Genomic DNA, 21,421 nt, shown 5'->3' on the forward strand with positions numbered 1-21,421 from the left:
GAGCAGGACAGACGGAACAATTGAGGGAAAAAGTGTGGACTTTATACCAGTTTTTAAATTGTGTTGATAGGCCACGTAAAACCAGAGTTATGATAAAAAGAATATGAAATGTTTGGTTTTCTTCCTGAATACTATCGTTGTTTATATTTACTGCCCGAAGAAACGGTAAAAACGGCGTTTTGTAAGGAAAACGCTCGAAAGCACTCTCCGCCTGTCTGTGAGCAAAAACCAACAAAAGCCCCCACCCTTTCCTATTGGTCGAAAAATGTACCATGCCGACCAATCAAAAAATGATATGGCAACATGGCATTTAGTTGTTTAGGAAGGGGGACGTGAGGGGCGGGGGGGGAGGTTTAGGGGTGACGGTGTTTTGAGATGTGAGAGATTTGCGACGTTTAGCGCAAATCTTGTGTAGTTAGTGTGTAGTGTAGTCAATAGTTTTGTTGTGTGTGTCAGAACAATGAGGCGACTGCTGAATGTTACAGGTGTTACAGGTGTGATACATCTCCTGTTGTCAGGCCTGCAGGTATCAGGCTGTTGTTCTCCTTTATCTCATAGTGGACAGAAATTATTTTTTGGAGTGGCACAAATAATTTGTGTGGCATCAGATTTGATGCAGAACAGCTGATTGTTCTGTAAATAGTTTGAAATGTTTATTTAAAAAAAAACACCTTGGCTGCATTTTTAGGTAAACAGCTGCAAAAAAAAAACTCAGTTCGACCTCCTTGGCTGTAATTGGTCCAGCCCAGAGTCGATCGTCACCAACTGGCCAATCCACCATTATTCATTTATACCATTAAAAAAAGAAAAGAAATAAAACCCCATCGGCCTATAAAAACAAAAAATGATGGCCAGTCCAGCCCTGGTTGTGGCTAAGCAGCTTACAACAGCTCTGGACAAATGAAGCATTCTTGATGTTTGACGTTTCAGTGTGGCTTTCGTAGATTTCAAAAACTTTGCCTGAATGTCTGCGGGTGGTTTCAAACGATGCAGCAAGGCCCCTGACCAAATCTTCTAAGTACTCGCATGTGACACCATTGCTAATACAGCTACATTGAATTCAGAGTCCATTTTAAGATTCTAGTTCTGACTTTTAAAGCTGTTAATGCACAAGCATCATTTTACATTATTGACCTTCTACATCCCTATGTCCCTAGCTGGTCCCTGAGGTCATGTGATCAGGGCCTACTTGTTATACAGCATACTAGGCTGAGTACTAAGGGAGATAGAGCTTTTGCCAGTGATTGTTTTCTTGCTTTTGCTGCAGATGTAAGGACAGGTATTGGGAATTTGCTCAAATATATAATGAATAAAGATAAACATTTCCTTACCTTTGTGGCAAATAGCCTCATTTATTGTGTCCATTGTGACTGTTTAGTTGTTGGCTCAAAGGAAAATCCAGCAAATGATGCTACAAGAGGGTTCAAGGCCAGGAACGTTTATCATAACAGTCACTGAATCGAAGGACCAAAGATCCTTCAGAAGCCAAAAACTGATTGGCCTACCATTGTAATGGAAAGCTCCTTAGAACCAGATGACCCTGAAGTCAAAGGTGAGTCCACAGTAAATGTTACTAAAGTACAAGACTTTTCTGATCCTATGTGTTGATTGATAGCGTACTTCTCAGAGTGGAAGAGGCTCGAGGTTGCTGTTGCTTGTTCCTTAAAATGAAAACAATCCTTTGTGGAATAGGATGTAAAAAAAAGGAAGCCGTCACCCTAAGTCAAATAATCATACCTGTAAAAGATGTACAAAAGATAACACAAACATGTGGTCTATCCACAGAAGATCTTCTGGAAGTTGAGCTCGCCCTTATCCGATAATGCCAGCAACAAAGATTTGGAGAAGAGAGTGCTACGTCATTAAGTGGAAGCAATAAATCCTTAAGCTGACATGATAAGTACGGCTGGAGTTACTGGACTTTCTCAGTACCACAAGTCTCATTCATAACAGAGGCATCAGATTTCCCTGCCCTCCTTGGGATGTCTAGAGGTAAGAATCAAGTGCACCCAAAGGAACTTTGCATCAGTGGCCATATGCTTACCATGCAGAGCAGATACTCGGAGCTGCTGCAGAGCATTGCAGTTGTAACTTGTTGTTTTATGTGATTAAGTTGTGCGTTAATGAATCTGTAAGTGTTGTTCCTTTGGTAAATTAATTGTCGTGACTGGCCTTACTGAGGCAGATTAACTCTGTTATTTAAAGGTTGCATGTTAGTGCAGGATAAACAGGTTAGTTTGCTGCACTGTGATGGATTTAAAGTAAAGAACAGTGTGTTACTGCTGCACCGTGGCTGTGGTTTTTATGCTCAGAGTTCGGTTACATCAAGTGTAGCAGAGATGAATTTGAGTTAAGCTGATGATGCTTAGATTCATTCACTAAATTCCACCTGTATAAATTCCACAGCTGTTTTACTTTTCTTCTATGTGTACATCAGCCTTTTTTTTTGTCAATTCCACTAATCAAAACTCTATTTCTGGGAAAATGTCTTCCTGCTGGTTTATGAAGTGAGTAAGTATCCTCCCCCTTTAGACAGTGTTTCATGTCCAGTAGTGGCAGCATTACACCTGTTGATTCCCCTGCAGCAATATGAAGCTTATTCACACTGCCCAAACCCACTGAATGAGCAGGGTCATGATATCATTTATGTCATGTGTTTTCCACGATCGCTATGAGACACAAATGATAAGAATGTGAATGTTAACACATTTTCTTATTTTATTTCCATCACACAAAAACACTAAGCAGTGCACGCCCGTTAACCCTTTGAGGTCCACACCAAGAAAAAAGCAATGGAAAAATATTTTGTTTGTATTTCTTATTGACTTGGGTGAGTAATAACCACAATCAATATTTTTTTTCAATAGACCCTGTAGTTTTTAAAATATTGATCTCTACCAAATGTTTGAGAAGTCACTTAATGGTAAAAGTATGAAACGTCATGCAAATACAAGTACATTAGATAATACAGTTGAAAAAATCTAATAAAGGGCCAAATTATAATTAAATTAATAACAAAAACTATCCAGGGCACAATAAACTGTATCCCTGTATCCAGGGATACAGTTTATTTCTAGTAGCATGCCAGTGACCATTGCTGGCTTTCATTCCATCAAAGGAAAGTATTAAATCAAACAACAAAATACATGTTTTTTAATCTGCAAATGTGACAAATGTGCAACAGCACAAAATTCTCACATTCAGGCCACTTCTGATTGAATGCTACAGTGCAAAATCATTTTTGTTTAAAAAAAATAAAATAAAAACAGTGCAAATCAAGCACATCTGCTTGTGGTTTTGGTCTATGGTGTAGCATTTATTCTGTGGTCTTGGAGAGCTGAATCATGGTCGTCCAACTCTAGATGCTGGCTTGTTAACTTGGTTCAGACATAGCCAGGTGGAAACCTTTTGAGAGCCATCGGTTTCTGATCCAGTAGGGCACAGTTCCTCTTGTAGATCAGGTATTCAAGTCAAGGATGTATCTGAACAGTGGAATATGCCATCTCCGTAACTTATAACTTGTCTTATACAGGTGTACTAGCATATCAGAAAGCTTAATTCCTCTTATATGCTAATCATATACAGGGATGAGTAATGGGCATGGAATGGTGATCTTTGCATTGGACTCTTTGCTCCACTGTCTGACCGATGAAAGAAGCATGAACCCACAGGCATTGTTTTGGAGGTTGACACATTTCTTGTTGAACCATTTCATTGCAATCAGACCTTCATCAGAGCCTGTAATAAGAGGCTTCATGGCCCTTCTTCATCAGGTTTTTGTCTGCTATCAGGGGAGCTCCACCAGTGCAGTTTGGTCATACAGTAACAATGCACCTGACACCCAAGGAGGTGTGCAAGTTCTGGACCAAGCTGAAACTTGTGAAGAGCTGAGGTTCTTTTATGGGTTTGCATAGTGTTTTCTACAACTTTGGCCCCAGGGAGCTTCTGCTCCTTTTCACTGAGGGGAGAATTGAAGAATGTAGATCCCCCTTGATACAGCAGCAAGTCGTGGATGATGCCAGATGAACTTGCTTGGCAGAACAATTTAAAGCCCCACTCATCTGGTTTGTTGGCAATATACTGGTGGAGAGTGCCAGCCCCGGTGGCTTCATATGAAACCATGACCATGGCCATGGATGGTATCATGAGACACCGCTCACGATTCTGCCACAGGACCATGTGATTTTTAGCCATATAATTGTTTAGCGTCCATATAGTACTTGTTAAACATGAAATTATAATTCTGACAACTAAGTAATATTGATTTACCAGCTACTGTGATTGGGTTAAAAGGTAATCAGTTGTGATATTTGTGATTAAACATTTAATTTCACTTATTTAATGCTGTCAAGTGATATACATCTGTTTAGTAAGTCCTCTAACACTACCAAAATTATTATAAATTATATCTTCCTACCTTAGATCCATCAAAAACACTCAAAATATGTTGGGTGGTATTTTGTTTCTGACTTCCTGGTTGGAAGAGGTATAAGAAGAGCCAACCGTTCACATTCACAGTGCCTTCTGTTGGATTTTTTTGGCATTACAGATGTAAACCAATTGGTAGAAAAGACTCAATAAGGTAGGTCAATTTCAGTGAAAGCCCCGGTAAGATATAGGGCCTGAAAATGTACCCTACCAATTGGTTGAGCAGAACGCTAAAGGGTTACATTTTATGCTTCCCGCACTAAAAGTTTCTGACCATGTGCAACAGCTCCAATTTAACACACTCGCTGTGATCTAGGGAATTGTGCAGCACATCATCAGTTGTGTTACACTTTATTCAGCTTCAGCTGGAAGCTGATGAAGGGCATTCAGAGAATGTGTCGTTAATTCAAACTGGAAACGTAAGGCAGGAAACCCGTTTCATAAATCCTCTGGATCATACCATGAATCTCATTTGTTTTTGATTCACTTATTGAAACTTCAAACATGAGGCAAGTACTATTAGACTGTGTAAAGGACCCAGCATGACTCAGCTGTGGGATGCTTTATATTTTGCCCAGCGCTCTGCTGGCACTACCACAGTTGTGTTTTTACACTCCCCATGACACTCACTCTTGTGCTGCTTGTCCAGCAGCTTTACCATCAGCTCATTTCTCCTCTCCTCCGGCCACAGCAGCTACTTAAATAGTGAAGGTATGCTTAGATGATGGTTGCTGGCTGTGACAACCAGCCTCCCCTGACACCACACCCTGAACCCATTGCTCCACCCCTCCACTGAAGCTGAGCTACAAAGCACACTCTGCCACAGTCTGCTACTAAGAATCAACATCCCACAAAACATTGGACTTTGGATAGACCCCCGACTACATTGGGACCATCAGACCCAAAATAGACATGAGCTGCACGTCTATATTGGGTCCGTTGGTCCATGACCAGTTCGCGTCATGTGGACATCTATTGGTGGTCCAAGAACGACTTCTAAAACATATCACTCCAACCTTTGCGCAGTTGGGAGCATTGTCCAACTCATTTTGAGACGCTTGTCTGATGGATCCTGTATTCTGATTTTTTTGGTTTTATGGATATTTTTGAATTTGTCCAGAAATTCTTTGTATGATAACAAAAAACATTATAAAGGATGTCCTTATTGTTCCATATTAAGTATGTATGTGGGAAGAAAACAATTCAAATGACGTGCTCGAATATGATACATTTACATATTTGTTGTGGTTTTAATCTGTAGTATTTTTCTCCTCTCTGTGTCTGTGTTTTTCTGAAGAATGACAATGTGTATTTCCAGCTGTTTGTCTCCCCTCTGCACTTTAGTCTTTCTTCCTGTCATGTCTGTGTTTGTCCACCAGGTGTCTCCCTCAGCTCATTTTCTCCAAATCAGAAGCATCAGATTTGTGGAGACGCTCTGCCTGCCAGACACAGCTCAGGGCAAAGAAACATGTCTGTCCTCCACAATATAGGGCTTTGGAGCGTGATGTTACAGGGGTGGGCGTGGAAAGGATTTTGGCCCGATCCGCCATTTTCGGGGTCTAGCAAGTGAAAAGGGAGCGAAGGCACACACAACAGCCATGGTTCATATTAGCTGTGTGGTCGGCTGCAATGTTCGATCGCACGACCGGCAAGAGAATAAGCTTGAAAATGGTTTGTCTTTTCATTCTTTCCCAACCTGGAAGCAACATGAGGCAGCTCGTGTATCGATGTTACCAAACGAAGGCGTCTAGCCTGGATAGCAGCTGTGAGACGAGCTGATATCCAGTTCTCTTCCATCTCCAAATATCTGTTGGTGCTCCAGACATTTTCATTCCGGTAAGTTCTAAATATGTTCATATCACTCTTTATAGCCTATTAGTTTTATTTTAGATGCGCTTTGAGGTCATAGCAAATTAGTACAAACATCCTACTGAGTGATTTTGCAGAACTACCTTCTATTTATAGAGTTGCTAATTATTTGGCATTATTGCAGAAAACCAGCCTATGAAATGGATGAAACACATCGTGACTGGGTTCCAGCGCTACATAAGGGACCTGCTTCAAACATACCACCATGCCAACCAGATTACTTATTCCATGTGAGGGTGAAGAGGTGACCCTTCTGGATAAGATGGTGAAGGTTTGCTGCGTTTGTTGAACAGTGTGGTAGTAAAACCAGGGAAAATGAAACTTGCTCCTGTTAAATATTCTTAAGTCTTGTGCTGTATAAATAGTGGGGTTTTTTTTCCAAAAGATACAGTAAATAATGTTAGTAGTGTGTGATATCATGTAAACACTGTCACGATTTTATGTAAACATTTTGTCTTTTATAAACTATAAATGACATGGATTCTACACTGTAACTGATGTGATGTTCTATAAAGTGGTTTTAATAATAAAAAAGAGGCAAAAATTAGTTTGTTTCTTTATTCAATTTTTGAACAGTCAGTACATATTCAGTAAATGCAAATTATTTACATGGCAGTGCACTACAGGCATAAATCTAGACCCCTAGACAAAACATTATGGCATTATAGCAGTGACAACTCCTCCACAGTAGCAGGTGGGATTTTTCTTTTTTGAGGACGGCTCCTTTTACCTTTCACTACGGATGGTCTGTTTATGTTTTGATCAAGAGCCTTTTTTTGGGCAGCTGAAGAGGAGAAGTCTATGGCCAACCTCTGGCTGTATCTTGGTCACATAACCCAGCAAAACCCAGTATGGAGGTTCATCTGTAACAGGCCTTGTGCCACGGATCAACACTGTTGCTTCTAGATTAAACAGAAGAGCAGCGACATGGCTGCAGGTCTCCACGACTCCGGCCATACAGGTGCAGTGGGCGGCTTCAACCTTCCCTGTGATGCTCACAGTGACCCATGGCTGCAATGCTGGTTCATTCAGTCTTTGAGAGTGCAGCACCTGAAACACACACAGACAAAGTTCAATTAAAGACAAGAACTATGAGCCAAGGCCGACATAAATGTGTTTTATCTACTTTATCATAAATGTAACAAAGTGTTTAGAAAGTTAGCACATACATGTAATTTTTCATTTCTTTATGTGTCCATCTATAAAATGCTGCATTTTATAGGGTAAATCTGCCTGTTTTCTGTCAGAAACCTGCCTGGAGAAAATGAACCTAAAGTATGTAATGCAAGGATGTAATCGCTTTAGAGATGGAGAAAGCATAAAGTGACAATTATGAATCACTTAATATGATAAGGAGATTCTGCAGGTCATTAATCAATGTATAAAACTAAAATAAAATGTATTTTTCGTGACACAAGATACAAATATTGAAGCAAGATCTATAATTAGAATTATTTATAATAAATATGAATAAATCAGTGCAATTTCTTTAACCATAAAGAATAACTAAGTCCTTCAGGACAATGTCACATCAGTGCACTGAACTCACTATGTTATCCACCTAACAGCCTCCACATGTTCTCACTGTAATTTCCCCTCATGAATGAATTTATGCTGCACTAATCTGAATGTTTGCAGGGAAATCAAACGCATTTCACACGCAGTACTTGAGCTGACTTACCTTTGTTTGAATGACGACTTGTAGCGCTGACTCCACAGATAAAGTACGAAAATATGTCAGGCTATAGCGGTTGCTCTTCAGGGTTTCTACTCCACGGCAGTGTTTCATACGGGTCCACATTTCCAATGCACGCTATTTTCTGCAAGTACCGCTGCTTCGCCTCTGGACGCAATCGGTCTCTATACCGTCCGTTTTCTTTGGAGCTGCTTTTAAGCATGATTCTTGTCGTTGTCGTTCCAACACTGTGTCTCTTTTGATTCGTAGACCCCGAAAATGGCGCCGCGCTCCGCGGCGTGACGTCAACTCCAAAGCCCTATACCGGCCTGTGTTATTTAGTTTTTATATTTCAATGTATAAATGATCAAGTGTGATCAAGCATTTCATCTGAAAAATGACATTAAACGTCATCACTCTAGCTATAACAATAATAATAACAATAATAATAATAATAACATCAAAAACCTCAAAGATTCAATTTTTTGTTACATTTTAAAAGTTCAAACCTCAAAGACATTAAGTTTACAGTCATATATGATCGAAAAGAAAATTCAACAATCTTCACATTTCAGAAACTGGAACCAGCTTTAAATGTGACTAAAATAATTATAAAACAATCAATTCTCTAATCATTGACTAACTGATGAATCACTGCAGCTCCAATATATTGTTGCATTTGACAACCCACTACAGCAACTACAGAATAAAACCACTAACCAGACTGATGAAAGATTTCAAACATGCTGAATATGAAGAGTAGTATCATTTAAACTCACATGATTATCAGCCATAAGAACAAATTCAGATTTATATTGATGTAAGGTATATAAATGTAAGTACAGTTTGAATCAGTGCAATATTATTTTCACACATCAATGGACCACTGAACTTCTCAGCTTCTAAAATGTAAAGCCTCATTTAGAAACTACACAAGTACATATAATGGTCAGGGATCAACATGAACCTGTCTTCTCTATTTGACTTTAATCAACTCTGCAGTGTCTCCATAAATTACAGGATAAAGTCCAGCATAGAGCGGCTGAGTGAATGTGGTCTGGACTCTGTGGAGGAGAGTCATGGTTTCAGAGACGCTGTAGAAAGACAGAATACCTGCTCTGTGATCCAGGTACACTCCTACTCTGGAGGACCGAGGACCTGAGATGCTAGTGTGGACATTATTGTGCCAAAATATATAATTGTTAGTGTCACAATATAATGACCAAGATTTGTCATTGTATCCAAATGCACATTCATTGATACTCCCTGCTCTTTTGATATTCTTGTATGCGACTGCTACACAAACTCTCCCTCTCCACTCCACCTCCCAGTAACAACGTCCAGTCAGACTCTCTCTACTCAGGACCTGACAGTATAGAGTGAATCTGTCTGGATGATCAGAATAAGACAGTAGTTGGTTCATAAATGTTACTTTTCTGTTCCCCTCAGATAATAACAGATGTGTGTTTGCTGTGTTTGGATCCAGTGTGATTTCATGTGAATATTTTAAGAATCCAGCTCTGGTCTTTGGCTCTGGTGGTGACAGTAAAACATCCTCTTCAGTGACTGTCAGTGAGATGTTTGTCCATTCCTCTCTCAGAATGTCCTGTAGTTTATCTCTGGTCTCTGACACAGCTGCTGTCACATCCTCAAAGTAGCTCAGAGGACGAATATTGATGCTGGATGAGTGTGTAGACTCACTGAGTGCTGACAGTGAGGGGTAGTTGTGTAGAAACTGGTTGTGATCCTCTGTGTGTGAGAGCTGCTCCAGCTCGCCGTCTTTCCTCTTCAGCTCAGCGATCTCCTGCTCCAGCTTCTCCTGAAGCTCTTTGACTCGACTCACTTCAGTTTCCTGCTGGGATCTGACCTGCTGCTTCACATCAGAGCTTCTTTTCTGGATGAGACGGATCAGCTCAGTGAACATCTTCTCACTGTCCTCCACTGCTTTATCAGCAGAGCCATTGATGGCCTCCACCTCCTGTTGAAGCAGCTTCACATCTTTCTCTCGCTCCTGGATTCTCTGCTGGATGTTTAGTCGTCTCACCTCGAGCTCCTTCTGCTTCTCAGTCCTTTCTGCTGCAGCTGGGACTGTTTCATGGCCTTTATGTTCATCCATCAAGCAGAGATAACAGATACTCTGCTGATCAGTACGACAGAAAATCTTCATCACCTCATCATGACGAGAGCAGATGTTCTCCTGGAGCTTCTTGAATGGGGCCACCAGCTTGTGTTTCTTTAATGGAGCTGCATCATAGTGAGGCTGGAGGTGTTTCTCACAGTAGGAGGCTGGACAAGATAAACAGGACTTGATGGCTTTCAGTTTCCTCCCAGTGCAGACATCACAGGCCAAATCTTCAGGTCCAGCATAGCAGTGATCAGCTGGAGCAGCTTGGAGTCCAGTCTTCTTCAGCTGCTCCACTAAAGCTGCTAACATGGTGTTTTTCTCCAGGACAGGCCTCGGTGTGAAAGTCTTCCTGCACTGAGGGCAGCTGTGGATTCCCTTCCTGTCCTCTTCATCCCAGAAACTTTTAATACAGTTCATGCAGTAGCTGTGTCCACAGGTTGTAGTCACCGGATCCTTCAGTAGATCCAAACAGATGGAACAAGAGAAGGTTTCTCGGTCCAGCTGAACTCCTTTCTGTGCCATTTCTCCTCTCAGTGTCAGTGACTGTGTGAGTTTCTCTTCCTTATAACTGAAACTAGTCTGAACTCTGATCTCAACAACCTGCAGTGAATGGAGCCTGTCAGCTCTTACACGTCACCACATGTTGGTTACACCCATCTTCAAAGTGCAGATCTGAAGGGGAGGGAATAAGGAAACACGTGGACAGAGAGGAGGTGCTGTGTTTAAGAGCAGGAAGAAGAGGGAGGGTTATCAGGCTGTAGTGATGGGAATTCCGTCTCTTTTTAGAGACTGGCTCTTTCAGCTCCCAACCGGCTCTTCAGGTTGTTTTGTTGCTTTAATTTATTATCAACAACAATATAAAACTATGCACAAAAGAAATTACTAATGTAAAAAAAATGTGGTTTTATTTATATATGTTTTTATATATATAAATATACAGTGGCCCCTAGAGACAAAGCACGTACAAACTCCAAAACCCATTTCTAGCGTTAACTGAACTTCCAAAACAGAGCTACCTAGATCACTTAAATTACACAATTGAAAGTATATGTGTATGGTTTGTGTATTTATACACAAGCACTCATATATATTCAACTTCAAAAGTTCATTTACCTGTTACTACCACACACCAAATCCGTTCGTTGGTACTTCCTGGCTTTGTAGTAGTGATGCGCGAATCATGAACGAATCATTCAATACTCGAGAATCACTTTACTGACTCATGAATCATGATTCACAAGCCCAACTGACTCACTGACTCATCCCTGTTGCTGTTAGCAGCAATATATCTAGCTTATAATTAAAATTGTGGAGAAAAACACAACATCCAGTATCTTAACAAAAACATTTCTGCTCTGAACTGGAAGAAAAAACCCTGAGTAGAAGCTCACATTAAGACAATAGCTCCTCAGTTCACAGTAGCATCGCTCTGCTAACATGCTAACAGCACATTTGAGCTACTCACCCCCTCCTTTCCTGTGCTGAATCGTAGTGTAAGCAAATCACTCAGGACTCGCTCACCCCCTCCCTCCTGTGCTGAATCATAGAGCGAGCGAATCACTCAGGACTCACTAACCCCCTCCCTCCTGTGCTGAATCGTAAGCCTAAGCGAATCACTCAGGACTCGCTCACCCTCTCTCTCCTGTGCTGAATCATAGAGCGAACGAATCACTCACTCACTCACTCACCCCCTCCCTCCGGGCTCACAGCTTCTTCTTCTTGGTTGGCAACCAATGTTAAGGCGCATTACCGCCCCCTGGCTCACAGCTCAGTGGACATTTAGATGAGAAAATATATATTTGACACATTTAAGGAAAATACTAATAAATTAAAAATAAACAAAATAAATATTCCCTTTAGGAATTTTTTTGCTCTTTTTTGCTTTATAAAATAGTTGTTTTCTTTTAGAATCACTCATCTTAGCAGTAGGATATACATTAAAAGAGAAAAGAAATTAAGTTTGAGTGAAAATGTACATTTTTTGCACTCTCTGGTCAACTGACTCAGTGAATCAAATGACTCAAAAAACCCGATTCACTGTGGTGAGTGACTCATTCAAACTCGATTCAGTAAAAAGAATCAAATTTACCATCACTATTGTGTAGCCACTAGGTAACAAAAGCTCAACACTGCCCCTAGCATTCTGGAGCACTTCTGTTGTGTTTTGGAGTTTGTATGTGCTTTGTCTGTAGGGGCCACTGTAAATATTCTCCTATTTATTCACTCCACATAAAATGTAATAAATAAATTATATAATACAAAAAACCAACTATTTACATTTCAGCTTTTAACTATTTAAATTTTCAGCTTTTTCCTTTTAAACAAATTTAAAGTGAAACAACACAAAACACTGCAAACCACAACACAATTAAATATAAATTAAAATATAAAAACAAAAAGAAGATGCATATTCTCTGTCATATGGGCCTGCATGAATAAACTTTCTCAATCCTTTATCATCCGCAACTGAAAATAGTTGTGGATGATTACTATACCTTTCTAATGTGACGTTGTTGTCCCTGGCTCTCTTTCTCTCTCTGTTCCTGTGCTCCTGCGAGTGTAACTATTGCCCCTCCCCCCTCTGCTCACTGCAAGTAGAAGGTTTACGTGTGGAGTGAAGTGGAAAAAAAGTGCGAGAGAAAGAAGAAGAAGAAAAAAAAAAGGCTCCCAATAAGGAGCCGGCTCGCGTCGTTCACGTCAAAGAGTTGGCTCTAAGAGCCGTTTCGTTCGCGACCAACACTATCAGGCTCTGCTTCACTCCAGGAAGAGGAGCAGTTAGAGAGGGATACTGTAATTATATCGCAATTCATAGACTGCATTCTTTGGAGGACCCCTTCTTCGGGTCTACGTGGGCCGGGGACTCCAAAGACTGACAAGGCTGGAAGTGTGAGTCTGGGACGCTCTAGCCTTCAGATTTGCGTCACCAGCTGTCTCGGTGGATTTGAGTAAAGTCAGCCGTCTGCTACTTTCTATCTAAAATATAACAGGACACTGGAGTAAATTCTACCATCTCACACACTTCTGTGTAATCAGTTTTCTGTGTGACATTTATTCAGCCGTGTGAAAACTACAATCTCAGCCAAACCGATTTATTCACGAACAAATAAAACACTGAAAAAAGCCAAACAATAACATTTTTAAGTTATCTAAGTGACTTATATATCATGGTTAACCTGAGTAGCGAAAGACCGCGGGGGTCTGAAAACGATGTGCCGGGAGTTCGGTGTTCTCGATGGCTCTAGTGAGGCTTGAACCCCGGTTAGCTATCGAACTGGTGGGTGTCTCTGAAAACGTCGGAGTGCTTTTGCAAATATGTGATGTCTTGATAAACTCAGCAGGTATCCTAAGTTTACACAGCTACATTCTCGCCTGAAAATATGTTAAAAGTTTATTTTTTGACCCAGACAGAGTAATAAGAGTAATATTAAAACTAACTAGCTGCCGTCATTGTTGGAAACTGCAATTGGCTGGGCCGCGCTATGAATCCTGGAATAGGTTGAGCCACGAAGGATACACCCGACCCATCCTTCAAATTAGAGGAAATGAAGGACGCATTTGGAGCAGCCTTTGAATTGGGACAGCCTTCGTTGCATCACTGCTATGTAATCGTCCTTCTAATGCGGCCTAGGAATTGGGACAAAGCATGTGTGTTTAACCCTTTTTTATTTACTGCTCACCTTTTCAACTTTTAAGCTTGTTAATCTTTTCTTCAATATAAATAAATAAATAAAAATTCCAGCATTACTGAACACTAGACATAAATGTCTCATGGTTGTAGTCACATGACCAGATTATAAACCTACAACTGTCAGAACAGCAGAGGCTGCTGCATTAATTAAAGCATATATATAGCACGGTTATGTTAGCAGACATATGCTGGCTAACATAACCCTGTTTTATTGCTGTTTGCCCAAAATTATTCTTTTTTGTCTTTGTTTTTATAGTCAGTAAGAGATGTTACTGTAACAAGATGAGAGCTAGACAAATGCTACTGCATTGCTTTGAACAGTCTAAAGTCAGCAGAGTCTGCACATATAATTACACATATTCCTGCAAAAAGTTTATAACTAAAAACAATCCTGCATTTTGTTTTGGTTTTGCATTTATAATCGCTGCTGCAAGAGAAATAACCATGTTCTTTATGTAAAAATTATATTTTTTCCTCTTTTTCTTTCTTTGTCCAAACAGCACCTGTTGTGACCAACACTTTGTTGCTTTACCTCCACGTGTTCTTTTAAACGGCTCTTTTAAAAGCTATTCCTGTACTTGTCTCTGCATTTCTCTCTCACACACATATACACTAACAAACACACACACACTTTCTCCCTCTTGTCTCTCTTTCTTTCGCAATCTCTCAATTTCTCTTTCCCAAGCCTTGCTGATTTCAAGTAAGTATCATCTTCACCTTACTGTCAAAAATTGTCTAATTGTTTGTGAGCATGGAAGTGCTGTAGGAATGTTTAGTTTGCTTTAGAGTTTAGAAATGTCTTAAGATAGAATGTAGAATTATGGTAGAGACACTGACACTGCCCTGGATATAAATAAAGGCCTGACTGTGTCATGAACTTAGGAGTAGATCTTAGGAGACCCTCCCCAGTTGAACTGTGAAAAGTAAAACAAAGAGGAGTTAATGTTGAGTGGAAATTCCCCAGAGGATACCTGTGTGGGGGTCTCAACATTGTAACTTGATAACTGTGGTCTGGAAGGGAGATGGTTTTTATGGCCCCTAGGAAGAGACACACACACAGTGCTTAAACTGTTACACTCACACATCCACATGCACACTCACTCACGTGCACTCACATAGACACGCGGGTACGCGCACACACAGGCACCCATGTGCTCGTGCATACACACAGAGACAGAGTTTGGAGCACACCATGGGGGTTTTATGATGCGGCCGCCTCTATAAAGCTGGCTGTGACTAACAAAGGGGTGAAGATTGTTTCAGAGGGACACCGGCCTCGTCTTCCCTTCTAGAAGTGCATGCTTAAATGAAGATGAATAAAGATTTTGTAAAAATGACTACTGGGTCCGGTGCCATCTCTGAAGGCCCGAGGAATAAAAAAGAACCGGGGTAAAACTGATTTCCCAACAGTGCCTTTGCCCACTCTACATCTATTGTTTGATCTTTTTTCTTCATCTTCATATTGACGGGCGATCGTGGCTCAAGAGTTGGCAGTTCATCTTGTAATCGGAAGGTTGCCAGTTCGAGCCCCGGCTCCAACAGTCTCGGTCGTTGTGTCCTTGGGCAAGACACTTCACCCGTTGCCTACTGGTGGTGGTCAGAAGGCCCGGTGGTGCCAGTGTCACGCAGCCTCGCTTCTGTCAGTGCCCCCCAGGGTGGCTGTGGCTACAATGTAGCTTGCCATCACCAGTGTGTGAATGTGTGTGTGAATGGGTGGATGACTGGATGTAGTGTATAGTGCTTTGGGGTCCATAGGGACTGCGCTATACAAATACAGACCATTTTAATGTAGCAGAGTTGAAATGGCTGCTCAGTGAGACAAAGGGAGAGCAGAAGATGACATTTTTATTGCAGACACACTTGTGGCTCAAGAAAAAGTGAGTATCTGTGTTATATGATTTAGACATATAATACTTATGAAACTAAACATTGTGAATTTAAGAGTAATTTCTGTTATAGGCTCAAGAGTATTGGTGTACATGTACAAACCATAATTCATTGTCTCCCTCTTATGTACTTATATTCTTCCTTCATATACATTTATAGACATATATTTATTCTCCTTTCATTTGCATGCATTTCTACTCATGCATATATACACACCTTTTACCTTTCAACACATATTTGTATTTGCAACATATTTGTACTCCTATACTCATATATACATACAATCCCATTATTTATCCTTTACCCTTAAATACATGCATTCTGACATACACATTTATGTATTTACAGTGCTTAAATCCCCAATCAATTATGGTGAAAGAGGCATAGTGTTATCACTGCCAGGTCAGATCATTATCAAAGAATTGAGTGGCAGTTAAATCGAGTTGTCTGGTTTTATTGTGTTACTCTTTTCTTTTCAGTTTTTCAGTTTTATGGAGGAGTATGCTGTAACAGATTCACTTAATGAGGCCCATGTATTTTATCTTCATTATATATATTTGCCATGAATACAGTCATCTCAGTGCCAAAGTCTCCCACTCCCACCCTGAATGATTACCACCCTGTGGCCCTCACACCGGTAATCATGCAATGCTTCAAGAGACTAATCCTTCAGCACATCAAGAACTACCTGCCCCCAGACCTTGACCCCTACCAGTTTGCATATCGTGCGAACAGATCCACAGAACACACCATCACCATAGCCCTCCACTCTGTGCTGGAGTTCATCTCTCATCATCAAGTTTGCTGATGACACCATGGTAGTTGGACTGATGTCAAACGGAGATGAGGCAGCCTACATCAGTGTTGGGAAGGTTACTTTTAAAATGTATTCGGTTTACTCAATGAGAGTAACATATTCTGAATACTTTGGATTACTTAATTTATTATCATGCTTTTTGCAACTACATGAATGTACGATTGCTGTGTGATTTATTACTATTACTGAAGGTTACTCGCCATACCAATACCAACTAGATTTTTAAATCTTAATATAAAATGAGTAACAGTAGGGTGAACATTAGGTAAGGCTGCACTTTTTGCAGCGATCTCGTATAGAAAACTATTTTTGTGTCATTAATATGCTTTTTTTTTCTGTTAATAATCATGTGTAGTGATGGGTCCAGCAACACTGACGCACCGGCGCTTGTATCAAGCTCACAGAGTGAAGCCTGTATCGGTGCGTGCGTCGCTTTAAGAAAAAGTCACGTGATCGATACAGCTACTGTATCGCTCATTGCCAACGCGCCAAACTGTGTTTAAAAGGTACCGCATCCGTATCTGTCAACGGAACGAGTCGCCACCAAAAAAACCACAAAATTACTCTCGCAAAGATAAAAGAAAATACACATCTCTCCATAACAAAATGGAGCTCGAAAGAAAAAGAAATGTTTCTGCTGTGTGTGATCATTTTGATCTTTTAACTGCAAATAGTTTGCCTGTCTTTGTTTCAGTGTAATCTATCAGAATAGGAAAAACAGCAATGTGACCTGCAGTGTAAATTATTTCATTTTATGCAGGTTAAATGTCGCATCTGTTCTGCGGAGCTTTCTTACACAAACAAAAGCACCTCCTCAGTGTTTAGGCATTACAGAGCCAAACGTGAAAATGAGGCGACAAACACACCGAGAATGAACACAAGTAGGCCTATATTGACACTGAACAGCTTTATCATCATTTTTTTTATTAATATGTGTTTTATTATTTTGAAATCAAGCATCTAGGAAGACTGTTCTGGACCAGGCAGTCCTGAATTTTATTAGAAGGGACTGCCAACCCCTTAGTATTGTGGAGAGTATCGGAGAGAAAAATTCCGAGATCAGAGGATCCTTTAACGTACTGGGGGAATAGGAAGACATCTTATCAGAACCTTTTCCACCTGGCTTTACAGTTTTTGTGTACCCCAGCTTCATCTATGCCTGTGAGTTTTCCAAAGCTGGGGAAATGGTGTCAAAAAAACAAAAAAACAAAACGCAATAGACTGAATGCAAAAACATTGGATAAACTTATTTTTCCGAATAGAAATTTATAATAAACTCTGAGTCAATTACATTTAAATGGGTAATATTATATTCACAATACTTTCATTTAATTTTCACTTAATGTAATTCACGGTATATTTTAAAGATTTCTACAATATTTGCAATATAAAACATATAAAATGATTCCATGGAAAGTACAATACCTTACAGTGTATACAAGTATGACTAGGTCATTGAATCAGTGTCTGTTGTGAGTCTCAAGTAAGTTGCCTGCAATGATATTTAAGGTCCAGCAGGTGTCAGTATGGCGCAAAACAGCAACACTGTGTCGACACAATATCGATACAGTTTGGGGAATGTGCTGAAACGCTTCACGAGGCCTCATCTACCCATCACTAATCATGTGGAACTGCAGATGATTATTTGCAGCTAGCAGGTTGTTAATGCTATCCATCAGGTCTAAAACCAGCATGTTAATACGTGGAGATCCTGAAGGCTGCTCCAAAAATGATCAGATTATACTTTAAATATTTGTTCAATTCTCTTCCAAACCCTAGCTGTCTATTATAAGTTTTGAGTATTTACTAAAATAAAAATAAAAGCATTCTAATATCTCACCTATTTGTTTTTACTCAGGCATACATGTGTATTAAGCTTTATCTCTTAATAAACCTGTGTTTCTGTCATGTAGTGATTATGCTTAACTGTATGAAACTTATTAGTCAAAGTGCTTAAGATACGTTTTTAAATTCTTTTTTTTCTTAGAGATCTACTACATCATGTGCAATTTTTTTAATGTTGTGTAATTTCCATTGCAAATATTAATCACAGTTAAATTACAAGGGGATGTAGCTGTGGTGTCATCAAGTACACTGCGGTTCCAATTGTAGAACGATCACGCTGCGTTCTCAGGAAGAAGACTCCTTTGTGAACTGAAGAAGTCCAGACTAGTGAAATCGCAAGTATGGACTGGCATACATGAGTATTGAGAAACGTCCTAACAATCTGCAGTCTATGAACTATAACCTCAGCTAACAATATTAGCTCGGTGGCGAGCCCTCATTAATAGTAATAAAAACCACACAGCAATAGTGCATCGGAGATACTTCAGTTTCATCCATCCCATTCTTATAATGAAGTGGTGTCGGAAATGCATTCCTGCCAGTGCACTTTATTATAATCTGTATAGCACAACTTCCACTTTATTAAAATCCCCTTATCAAGCACTTTATTTAGCACCACACTTTAAGCATGGATTTGCACAGTAAAACATCTGCACATAAGTTGTCTTATATTGTGTATTTTAAAATCAGTTGGTAGCCTTTATTCCAAGTGCTGCACAGCTGCTCCTCATCAAGGAATGTGGTGGTTGTCTGTGAGGAGAAAGGAATAATGATTGAGATAAGAGTAAGGATTACCAGTAAGGAGAACTAACGCAAATGTGCGTGTGAGAAATCTGGGAATAAAGGTGGTGCAAAGAAGTGATTGTAAGATGTGATTACTCACCTTTCTTCCCTGTGTTCTCTCCAAGGTGTTTGGGCAAATATTTCCCTGGGGGTCCAGACACCATTTAAAGGTTCCGGGAGAGACCATGGGTTAAGGGAGTGTGGGGAATCTTTTGTGCTTGGGTTTGAGTTTTATAATATTGGGTTTTGTGTAATATTAAAGTGTAATATATTTATTAATATAACAATGTGAAATGTATTTATATATTTTTTTATTCAAATTGATGTATTGTATACTGTGGTAGAAGGTTGGGATTTAAGAATTTACCTGTGAGTGGAATAATGGTTTAGTCTGTGACAGCTGAAGGTATATACGGCTGCCAGTCCTAATAGATGAAGTGATTTGTTTGTGAGAAAAGCTGAATCTTTTAACTTTTGCATCAAGCAAAAACTTAATTATATGCAACATTCTCTGACTGGAAGAAATTTGTTTAACATTTAAACCTATTTTCTGCACATTCCAGCACATAAAATAAAATATTTTTTTGTGTTTACACTCACTCTTTCAAATAGATGCAAGTAAAACACAGCAGAAAATAAATAAAATCAAAGACTAGCGGTCCTGTTGCTCTATTTTCACCTGTAAAGCAGGACTGGGGTAGGCAGAGGTTTACCCTGGTGCAGGTGTGCCGCAGCGGTCAGTGGAAGTTTCTCGTAGCGCACTCGGCGCTTGCTTGGAAGTTTAGGGGTTTTTTTCGCTGTAAAAAGAAGTTTTCTTCCCACGCACAACGGACACTAATGTTTTTGTCACTTTTTATGGAATCAAACTCAAAGTAAGGTCAGTACTTCCACGCTTTAAACGCTGCATGCTCATACTCTCTCCCGCACTGTCCGTTGTTGATCTGCACACAGCTGTTGTCACGAACGTCGCACTCGCTTACGTCATTGTCATGAGACATTCTCGCAAAAAAATCACGGTTTTAGTAACGCAGTAACGCAGCGTTCCTACATGAAAGTAACGGTAATCTAATTACCGTTTTTGCAATAGTAATCCCTTACATTACTCGTTACTTTAAAAAAGTAATCAGATTACAGTAACGCGTTACTGCCCATCTCTGCTCCCCAACACTGCCTACATAGAGGAAGGTCTGGGGAGGGAGGTCTGGGCTTCTCTGCTTAGGCTGCTGCCCCCACGACCCGGCCCCAGATAAAGCGGAAGAAGATGGATGGATGGATGGATGGAAGTTGGCAGCATGGTGTTGAGAACAGCTTGACACTAAACACCAAGAAAACCAAAGAGGTCATTGTTGAATACAGGAGGCACAGCACTGACTTAGCCCCCATACATCAACGGGGAGTGTATGGAGAGAGTCCAAACCTGGTTCCTTGGTGTCCTCATCTCCACTGGACATCAGCACAAGCACCCACAGACTCAAGAACAATCTCTTCCCAAAAGCAATAACCACCCTGAGCCCACACCCCACCCCATTTTAAAGGACTTCCCTCTATAAACCACCACTGTGCAGTACAGTGGAACCCCGACTTATGAAATTAATTTGTTCCCGACGGTCTTTCGCAAGTCGAAAATTTTCGTAAGCCGAAGCACCCATTGCGCCTTTTGGGCGAACGGTAGGCTATAGGCTAATTGCTAACTACAACAACAATACGTCGTTCAAGCGGAACTCATTAATAGTAATAAAAGAAAGCCAGGGGGTTGTCACATGATTCTGAAGGCATTCTGGGCTCAGCCAATTAGAGCCAGCGGATTTCGTTATGCAGGCATTTTGCTGTAACACAGGCAGAAATATTGCCGTTAAGTGCCTTTGTATTCGTAAGTCGGGGTTCCACTGTACTTAACTTTACGTGCAATAACCCAAACTTTAAATACATAACTCTGTTTATGTACGTATTCATTTCCTTTTTCCCCCCTACGGATTTGTATATTTGTACATGTTATATTTATCTTTTTTTTTTTTACTTTTTTTCTAAATACTGTTCATATGTATATAGTGCAGAAACTCCCCCCAACCCCCCACCTTCTCCCACATGTTTGCACTGAGTTGGAGATGGTCCGTATCTCATTGTACATCTGTATAGTGTACACAAACATCGTGTGTGTCTCATTAATTTTAAGCTTTGCAGCAAGGAAAGGTAAATAGGAACCACAGACTGAAGAATGTTTATGCAAAGAATCAAATGACAACATCAGAACTAAAAAAAAAACAAAAAAAAAAAAAACAAAAAAAACCGCTAAACTTGTGCTGT

General features: G+C 40.2%; 3 protein-coding genes across 3 annotated transcripts in view; 1 reads left to right on the forward strand and 2 right to left on the reverse strand.

The window, feature by feature from the left end:
- LOC100695786 (zinc finger protein 239) overlaps positions 1-21,421 on the forward strand; it is a 630,955-nt gene that overhangs the window by 90,884 nt on the left and 518,650 nt on the right. The window lies entirely within an intron of this gene.
- Positions 1-21,421, reverse strand: part of LOC102080237 (zinc finger protein 37) — a 45,804-nt gene that overhangs the window by 16,596 nt on the left and 7,787 nt on the right. The window lies entirely within an intron of this gene.
- Positions 8,741-10,862, reverse strand: LOC109203665 (tripartite motif-containing protein 16-like). Its single transcript, XM_019363381.2, has one exon. The coding sequence runs from the start codon at positions 10,617-10,619 to the stop codon at positions 8,949-8,951; it is 1,671 nt and encodes a 556-aa protein (XP_019218926.1). The 5' UTR covers positions 10,620-10,862; the 3' UTR covers positions 8,741-8,948.

Source organism: Oreochromis niloticus, linkage group LG3, assembly GCF_001858045.2.
Source record: "Oreochromis niloticus isolate F11D_XX linkage group LG3, O_niloticus_UMD_NMBU, whole genome shotgun sequence".
Lineage (NCBI taxonomy): Eukaryota > Metazoa > Chordata > Actinopteri > Cichliformes > Cichlidae > Oreochromis > Oreochromis niloticus.